Source organism: Pungitius pungitius, chromosome 5 (genome assembly GCF_949316345.1).
Source record: "Pungitius pungitius chromosome 5, fPunPun2.1, whole genome shotgun sequence".
Lineage (NCBI taxonomy): Eukaryota > Metazoa > Chordata > Actinopteri > Perciformes > Gasterosteidae > Pungitius > Pungitius pungitius.
Window position 1 is genome coordinate 4,157,156 of NC_084904.1, and position 9,428 is coordinate 4,166,583.

At 46.2% G+C, this 9,428-nt stretch overlaps 2 protein-coding genes across 6 annotated transcripts; both read right to left on the reverse strand.

Moving 5' to 3' along the window:
- Positions 1–778: 778 nt before the first annotated feature.
- LOC119225422 (uncharacterized) lies at positions 779–5,343 on the reverse strand. The gene is made up of 2 exons (XM_037483275.2): positions 5,182–5,343; positions 779–3,855 (listed from the first exon to the last, which is right to left on the reverse strand). Exon 2 carries the CDS (start codon positions 3,846–3,848, stop codon positions 2,649–2,651), a length of 1,200 nt encoding a protein of 399 aa, XP_037339172.2. The 5' UTR covers positions 3,849–3,855; positions 5,182–5,343; the 3' UTR covers positions 779–2,648.
- Positions 5,344–5,431: 88 nt separating this feature from the next.
- Positions 5,432–9,176, reverse strand: LOC119225420 (calcium-binding protein P-like). 5 transcript variants are annotated; one of them, XM_062562234.1, is made up of 2 exons: positions 8,236–9,009; positions 5,432–8,119 (listed from the first exon to the last, which is right to left on the reverse strand). In XM_062562234.1, exons 1-2 carry the CDS (start codon positions 8,303–8,305, stop codon positions 6,558–6,560), a joined length of 1,632 nt encoding a protein of 543 aa, XP_062418218.1. In that variant the 5' UTR covers positions 8,306–9,009; the 3' UTR covers positions 5,432–6,557. The 5 variants fall into 5 exon arrangements, with proteins under 5 accessions (XP_062418218.1, XP_062418220.1, XP_062418219.1 ...); XM_062562236.1 differs by lacking the exon at positions 8,236–9,009 and adding an exon at positions 9,067–9,146 and having other exon boundaries at positions 5,433–8,112; XM_062562235.1 differs by lacking the exon at positions 8,236–9,009 and adding an exon at positions 9,017–9,140 and having other exon boundaries at positions 5,433–8,119.
- Between the last annotated feature and the right edge of the window lie 252 nt (positions 9,177–9,428).

The following is a 9,428-nucleotide window of genomic DNA, read 5'->3' on the forward strand; positions in this document are numbered from 1 at the left end:
GACAGGTTATACTGCAACAGAGAGGACGGATGGACAGGTAATACTGGGTCAGAGAGGATCAGTGGACAGGTTATACTGGGACAGAGAGGATCAGTGGACAGGTTATACTGGGACAAAAGGTGATCAAGACCTAACAGCAGTGTTATCTATCATATGTCATCATATTAAATATGTTCTACACATCAGGAAAGTAAACAAAGGAGGGTAATTTTTACTGACTCCCCTTTATCAAATGTCTTTTAAATAACAGTACTTGATTATAATATTTCTAGTAACTGCAGCTGAAAACACTAAGAAATTGCTTTACATGGAAAAATGGAAAAATCTAGTCATGTAATTTCCAACACTATATAATTATATATAATAAAACACCAGTTTTATTTAGCATGTTGTTTAATGAACAGATGGAAAGTCTGATGGGGCTTCGTGTGCTCACAGCCAATCAGATCTCACAAATGCTCCTGTTTGCTTTCCGTTTTGTCTTCGGCCCTCAGTCTCAGTGCTCTTTGGACCTTTGACGTTCAGTCCTCACGCTTCATTACACGCTCAGACCTGAAACGCAAACAGGTTAGTCCTTTACTATAAGACATGTTTTTCCACTGTTGGGTTACTAGGCAACCCCTGCTTACTTCTAAAGAAACCACATTCAGACGGAAGTGGTTGTTTTTAATTATTTAAGATGGTTATTCCTCAAATTGATCTCCACATCTTTCATGCGGCGCTTGTTCTCTCTCACACCCAATTCTGAAAGTCAGAAACACACAAATTGATGCAAGTGCACATGAGTAAAGTTTAAGTTTATTTGACAAGACAAATCCAAAAAGGTGTGAGTGGACCCTCAGCGTTCAGTAGGACAGTAAATGGGATTACTCACAGTCAAAAGGCCTTATTAAAAGCGGCACATTCTTCGGATACATTTTGAGTAAAGAGGGTACATGAATTGGCACGTTAAAGGTACACCGGGGGCTTCTGATCACTGGCCAGTCCAGCTCATTTCACTTCACTGATTGAAATGTGTTCCTCCTGGTGGTAAAATTGAAATTCACTTTATGCATTTACAAACCCGAGGTACTTGTACTTCCCTTGAGTATTTGTATGTTCTGCCAGTTTTCTACTTCTACTCCACTGCAGCACAGGGGGAAATATTGTACTTTTTACTCCACTACATTTGTCTGACAGCTTTTGTTACTTTTCAAATAAACAAGCAAATAAGCAAACCCTTCATGTCCGACAACCACGTATCTCCACGTTTACAATTAGATCTTTTTTTCTGATTAACTAAGGAATGAAGATCTTTTTGTGAGTTAAGAAGCGTCTTATAATTATCAAGCTACTTGGATAGAGGACAAACACATAACGCTCTTATTGAATATGATGCATTGCTCTAGAATAAACAGTATTTAAAGGAGTTGAAGCATAACTTCAAAGCAGAATTTAACTTAAATGTGCTTGTAATAATGGTCCCCAAACATCAGACATAATAGTGAAGAGAGGGTTATGTACCATTGGCATAGTAATTATGATATCACACACCTCATTCAGATATATTGGAGGTAAAATCAATGATCAATGTTCACAAAGTACATTGTTGGTTGGCTTCTGTTAGAGAGAAAAGAAGAAATCTGATTGGGTGAATCTTATCTCCTGCACATATCTTGACACACAACCTTAACTATTACTGTTGATAATGCAAGATGAGATTCAGGAGGAGATCGAGATGATTCTGATGAAGTATCTCCATCACAAACTACCCAGAGACAGAAGAGGAAGGACGCACAGAACGGACAGGGCTGAAAGTCTTGGGTAAACTGTTCTAAGCGGTTCACAAACGGCCAACACGGAAGGAAAAGCGCACTTTGTTTCGGTTCCAAAGCAATCATGTTAGTACAACAGCATGCGCGGATTTAATATTTAGTCTTTCTGCATTGAGCTTATGCATTTCATGGAGGTTTTTATATGGCCCATTTCTGTTTTAAGCTACAAAGAAATCATTCATATCTACTATGAAACATTTCTCATAGTCACGCTGCAAATGTGATATTTGCACTGCATTTGTCAAAGTCCCGTGTAAATTGATTCACTCTTTAGGATTTCCTCTGACACAAACACCCCTTCAGGTTAAAACAATCGTATCTAAGAAGCCAGTGTCTGCTACGCTGATCGCTTCTGTAACGACCTGTGCCAGGTGCTTCTTCTTCTGATCCAAAAAACAACAACAACAAAGATGCAGTTTCTGTGAATAAACACAAACATAATTGTATGTTCTTTTTGTTCTGATGGACACACGTCGTGAACACAAAGTGGGAGTGGCATTTTTTTTTTTTAAATGGAGTTTTAGAACGGGGTGTGTTGTAATCCCCCCCATCCTTCATTGCTAGGAATGTAAATGCGGCCCTTTCTCTCTCAGAAGAAGAAGACGCCAGTAAAATCTGCTCCAACACCAACTGTCTGTTTAACTGTTTCCACTCCTTTCATTAAACACATGGTTCCAAGATGGATCACTAAGCGCCAGTCAAGCAGGCATGAGGATGTGACGCCTACGATATTAAGAAAATGTAGAAACCCACAGACAATAAAGAACCCCCCCCTCCCCAAAACCTCCCCTTTCACCCTCCCTTATAACAAACACATTCCCCATCACTTCCCCGTCAGTGGAGCAGCATTAGCATGTTGCTGTTTAGTAGCAGAGTGGCACTGGTGACCACGGCTACAAGCCCCAGCCGGCCCGCCTCCGGTCGCCGCGCCCCGTCGGTGGGCCTCATCAGGTACCTTTCAGCGTAGACCATGTACAGCTCCAAGCACCGCCTCGCCTTCACCTGCTCGATCAGCGCCGGGTAGCCGATCTCCTCGATGCTGACCGTGTCGTCCTCGTCCTCGTCTTCAGCACTGCCGGCAAGCCGCGAGGCTGGAGGGCGCGGGGTCAAAGGTCCCGGGGTTGAGGGGTTGTCCGTTGCCTTGCCGCCGGCGTCTGAAGCTGAGGCGACGACGGTGGCGTTTGCAGCCGTGGTAGTGGCGGACGGGTTGTTGCTGTCGCTTGGCTTGGGTTTCCCCGCTGGCAGCAGGTCGGCCCTCTTCATGCAGGAGTCCATGTAGCTGTCGTAGGTCTGAGGGGGTGGGCTGTACCTGTAGTCCCGGCTGTAGTCGTTGGTGTCGGTGGACTTGGCCCCGTACCTCCTGTACATGTAGTGGTTGTAGTAATGCTCCTCCTGGGGGTTGTGGAAGCCGAAGGGAGGACGGGGGAACCTCCCGAGCCCGTAGCCCAGGGCCATCCCTACCATGGCCCCTCCGGCCGCTGCCATCACCGCGCTGCGGCCAAACCCTCTGGATCTGTCGGAGGGACGCATGCCCATCGACTGGACTGAGTGGGAAAAGGGAGAGCCGCCCCCCACACCCCGACCCCCATATCCAAAGCTGCTCCCGTACTGAGGGCTCAGGACTCTGTTGTTTGGGTTTTGGTTGATGTAGCCACCTCCATAACCCCCATAGCCAGCGTGACCACCGTACCCGGCATGGCCGCCATAACTCCCTCCTCCGTATGGGGAGCCCCGTGCTGGGTAGCCTCCGCCCGGCTGCTGGGGGTACCCGCCTTGATTCCCGGGTCTGCCTGACTGTGGAGGGTAGCCTCCCTGATTGGGCTGTGCAGGCTGCTTGGGGTACCCAGCCTGAGAGCTGGAACCTGCATTATTTCGGTTGCCCGCATTACCGCTGGTGCTCCCTCGGCTGGACCAGGAGGACTTCTTGGAGCCGATGCCCTTCCCGAAGCCGCCGCCTCCTCTTTTGGCCAGTGAGAGATGAGTCTGACACAAAAGGAACAATAGACACAGCTCGGACAATGACCCCTGCTTCATCTTTGCCCTGCAAGGAGAGAAAAGGGAACATGGAGAAAGTATGAGACAATTCATTTAGCTGTACCCTTTTACAGTCTTGTCTCATTAAATGAAAGCTGCCAGTCTCCAGCCGCGGGGAAATACTTGTGTCACATTCTTTCACCTTTTAGTTACAGCAGAGCAGTGTCCAGAAAGCAAGCGCTTCGGCCATTGTTTGGGCCATGTCTTCTGCTAACTTGTTCCCCTAGCTCGAGCTTGCAGAAGCGACAACACATGTTGACAATTTTTCGAAGACCTCTAGGTGTATTTTTGCACACATGGTTCACCGCGTGGTTCCAACTAAGAGATGTGGGTCCACAAATGAGGTTTCCAGGTTGGCTCCAAATAGCTCAGTGCTCTGAGATCTGTGACTGCAGGTGACGAGTATCTTGTGTCAACGAGAAGGATCCCCTTGTTACGAATCTGTACCAACTACCGCCACGAGACTATACAAATACATAAATATAAGATATTGTTTATATAACAACAATATTTCTGGATTATTGTGGGTGAGGATGCAAATCAATGATCAATATTGATTTCCACATCGGTCACCCTTATTGCTTTTATCTTTCACTGCGTTGATACGTGCGTAGAATGTGTGTTAACGCTGTTTCCATAGCAACGCGTGCGCAAGTGTGGCCGACCGCTAAATGTTGTCGTCGCGTCTCTTCCGGGAGTTGTGTCGTTTGAACCGACTAAAGACAAAAGTCCGTAAACCCGACGTCCTCCACGCCCTCACATGTAACCACGCGGACACGCGAGTTTCGTCGCGACGACCTGCGTGAGTGGGCCTTTGATCGCGCTCGTGTTCTTATAAACCAACAATGAATCGACCAGTTGCTCGCTGACGTCCAGTTGGACCTTAATTCGATCAGATTCTTCCACAGCACTATCGGGACTTTGGGGTGCTGTGGGTGAGCAGCTGTCTCTGTCTCCATGGAGCGCGTGGGCGTGGAAGTGACCGATCCTCGGGACCCCGTCGGATGCGCGTTTAATCCATCATAACCGGTCTGCTCCGAAGAACAGGTCCGGATCCAAAGCGACCCAGACGGGGATGATTTGGTAGCGCAGCCGGTGTCCGGAGGAGGGTTACACCGAGCACCGCATCTGCCCCTTTTATTGAACCGTGGCTCCAAAAAACCACCCCGTTATTTACCGGAATATTACGGAAACGGCGATGCGCTACGTGCCATTTTTAATTTGTATTAACGTTATATCACAGACGGAGACAGAGGCGTGATGCAAACAACAACAACAACAACAACAATGTGGAGCTCATGGCTCAGAGCAGCGTGGGATGGAGACGCATTACCTTGAGAGGTGGACGCGTGGATGTGTTGGTCCGTGTTTCTTCCCCTCGGCAGTGTCCCGTGTCGTCTTCTCCACTCGAGTCCACACGGCTCGAGTTTGGAAAGCGGATTTTTACACATGACGTCACGGTGGAATCACGAGCTCCGCCAATGAACCATCCACTTTTCAGCGTAGAAAAACACGTATTCAAACAATATATGTCATCAGGACCAGATAGATACGATAGAAATAAAACACTCATATATAAAGGATTTATGTCATTGGGGGTTTTTTTTCTTCAATTTTCTGTTTATTTTTTAAAATATTGGTAGCACAACATGTCGCAAATATAGAGCTGAGGAAAAAACGAAAACAGCTCCGCGGATGGTTTGACATCGGTGGTGATTATTCTCTGACGCAGTGTTTGTTCTGAACTGGTACTCAATACAGGATCGCAGGTGCTGAACTGGTTTAGAATATAAGGCGCAGGTGCATCTGAAAATGAATATATAATGTGTGTCTTACCTGAGGTAAAAGGGGCTGATAACTATTTACTGTGACTGTTTCTTCCATGTCTGGCTTAAAGTAGCAATGATCCTCGGAGGACAAAAACAAAAGGTGTTAGATTGTCATTCAATGCTGGTATCCATAATAAATGTATAACCTTTAAAAGTAGAGTTCATGCAGACTGGAGTAAAGCTTTTAGCCGCTGTCTATTGAGCTCAAAACCTCTCAGCTGCTAGTTGGCCGCATTTTGTTTCATTCATATCAAAAGAAGAGAGCAAAGAATTTCAAGTTAGCTAAGCTCTGCTGTGGTTGCTTCAGGTGCCAGAACAAAAAATCTGTATTTAAAAAAAGAAAATCCAATCCACACATAAATATAAAATATAAAAAAGCTGTTTGGGTATCTTGTATTTCAAATAACATAATATCATGTAATATGTAATATATCATAATAACATGTTCAGTAAAGTTTAGTACATGTTTCAAATAGTTATAATCCATTACAAATACTCTCAGTGTAAAAACCAAAATGAACAACATTCCAATGCAAACTATATTGTTATGATCTAATTTTGCTTTGAACTAGGCCGTTTAAATACGCAGTCCATCGCCTCACGTTCCAGCTGCAGGGTTCAAACCAATCACTGGAAAGTTGGTTGGAACAAATAAAACCAGATTCCACAGTCCACACTCACAATGTCTGTCTGTCTAGTGCGGTATTGGATAAATGAAAAGTTTTTATAGTTGTCAATCTACTCACAACTCATCAATATTTCTTTCTAAAAATGTTGGCTATGGGTTGTTAGAAATCATCGAACTGCCACTTAATACCTTAAATATTATTGTACACCTCATTTCTTTATTTCTCCATCACTGTAACTTTTGATGAAGGACTCACTGCAGCAGCTTCATGTTGCAATTCAGCAACATCAGCAATGAGCTGGTAAGCACAGCGAGGAGACCCCACAAGCCTGTCTCCAGTTGCTGCACCCCACCTGTGGGGATGGTCTCCGTTGTTTTCTTCAAGTATTTTTCGGCGTAGACCATGTACAGCTCCACACACCTCCTCGCTTTCACCTGCTCGATCAGTGCCGGGTAGCCGATCTCCACGATGCTCACCGTGTCGTCGCCATCGTCGGTAGCAGCCTTTGTGAGAACCTGAAAAGCTGGAGGCACTGAGACGGCTTCGGACTTATCTAAAATGAGTGGGGAAGAAGTGGTGGAGGTTGAGGAGTTTCTCGCTGCAGTTCCGTTGCTCTTTGTTGTGTTGCTGCTGATGTCCGCTTCTGGAACAGCAGAATTAGTTGTGTTAGTTACAGAAGACGTTGAGGTGGTTGCCATTTTCGCTGTGGTAGTAGCGGCCGGGTTGTTGTTGTCGCTTGGCTTGGGTTTCCCCGCTGGCAGCAGGTCGGCCCTCTTCATGCAGGAGTCCATGTAGCTGTCGTAGGTCTGAGGGGGTTGGCTGTACCTGTAGTCCCGGCTGTAGTCGTTGGTGTCGGTGGACTTGGCCCCGTACCTCCTGTACATGTAGTGGTTGTAGTAATGCTCCTCCTGGGGGTTGTGGAAGCCGAAGGGAGGACGGGGGAACCTCCCAAGTCCGTAGCCCAGGGCCATCCCTACCATGGCCCCTCCGGCCGCTGCCATCACCGCGCTGCGGCCGAACCCTCTGGATCTGTCGGAGGGACGCATGCCCATCGACTGGACTGAGTGGGAAAAGGGAGATCCGCCCCCCACACCCTGACCCCCATATCCAAAGCTCCCCCCGTAGTGAGGGCTCAGGACTCTGTTGTTTGGGTTTTGGTTGATGTAGCCACCGGGATAACCTCCATTACCACCATAGCCTCCACCATATGGGGAGCCCGGTGCTGGGTAACCTCCAGCTGGGAATCCTGGTCTAACTCCTTGATTAGGGTAACCTCCCTGATTAGGGTATCCGCCTGGGCGTGCTGGTTGCTGAGGGTAGCCTCCTTGATTGGGGTAACCTCCCTGATTAGGGTATCCTCCTTGATTAGGGTATCGACCTTGATTAGGGTATCCTCCTTGATTAGGGTTGCCTCCTTGATTAGGGTAACCTCCTTGATTGGGGTAGCCTCCTTGATTGGGGTATCGACCTTGATTAGGGTAACCTCCTTGATTGGGGTAACCTCCTTGATTGGGGTAACCTCCTTGATTGGGGTAACCTCCTTGATTAGGGTAGCCTCCTTGATTGGGGTAACCTCCTTGATTAGGGTAGCCTCCTGGCTGCGCTGGTTGCTGAGGGTAGCCTCCTCGGTTGAACTGTTCGGGTTGTTTAGGTTGGTTTTGCTTTTTGTCTGGACTTTTTGTTTTGGGGGTCTTCTTAAAGAGGCTTATTTTCCCACCAAGCCCTCCTCCTTTCTTGGCCACTGTACAATAAGTGTGTGCCAATAGAAGGGACAGACCCAACAGATGTGTAACAGTAAGCTTCATCCTTTGCACTGCATAGAAGATCCAGGGGGAAAAAAAGAGAACAAGTGGCAAAGAAAACATAAGGAGACCAGTTAGATTTGATTATTTAAAAGGAAAGAAGTCTTTCTGTTGAGCACAGTATTACCTTGAAACACATGTCCAAGTTTCCTTTTGCAGGGGACATATTGACCTGACGCATGTTCATCACATTCCATTCTCTATTTACACATAGCTACATATAAATACATTATAACACGGGTAGATGAAATCCAGCGTTCTCATTGGTTTAGAGAGAGTCACGGGCGATAACGTACAGTTGCTGTTCACATTGACCTGAGCGTTCCATATCACTGCGCATGATAGATTTTGCGCGACTGTTAGTTGACATTTGCGGGACCCAATGCTGTTTACATGGACGTAGGGGGACTATATTTTCTCTAGACTAATATTTTGTGCTGAAAGGCAGCTATTTACTTAAGTTACTATTCATAATGTTGCTGGTAACCGTGTTATAAATGCAATACATTTCTTGAGGCTGTACTTTATCGTCGCATCGTCGCGTCGGGCCTAACTACACCCTCGAACCATTGCTTAATTTAAAGTGTTTTTGTCACACAATCTTGGCAGGTGTTTCCTTTTGCTGTTTCAGTCTGCGTCACCGATCCGTATCACAACGCGAACCTAACGTTTACTTTTAATTCACAGGCAGCCCGGGCTATTTCGCTTCATTTGATGCTCTCTGGTAACATTATATAACTTCTCAGCACTATATTCCACCTGTTCACGTGTAGCCCATTAGGGTGTTTTGAAATGACTCAACATGACGTCAGCGGCCCGACTTAAAATAGAACCTTGGGGCGGACAAGTTTTGCCCTTCACGCGCTTGCTTTTTTTTTAATCATATATTGCTTTCAAGAAAAACACACCAGCTATGGGAAAAGTTTCGAGACGACTCCCAACTGGAACGTGAACTGACCGTGTACCGTCGGGCTCCACTACGCCGAGCGTTGTTCCCGAGACGGTGCCTCCTCCATGAATGACCCCGGCGCCTCTTCCTCTGCGGGTACACTAGGTTTAAACCTCTCGAGCACCCCAACAGGTTTTTAGATGTCCGTCTCGCTCTGAAAGGTCTTCCCAACTTCGGTTCAGAAGGTGAATATTTGTTCACAAATGTTTCATTTGTTTACTGAATCAACAACAACAAAAGAATTTCTTTCAACAATATGTAACTAAGTAGGCTACAATAACTCGTTATTGTACTTTGCTAATTAAATTTCATATTTCCATATATTGAGAGGTGGATTGTTCTTTTTGTTAACACAGATAATCACGTAACCG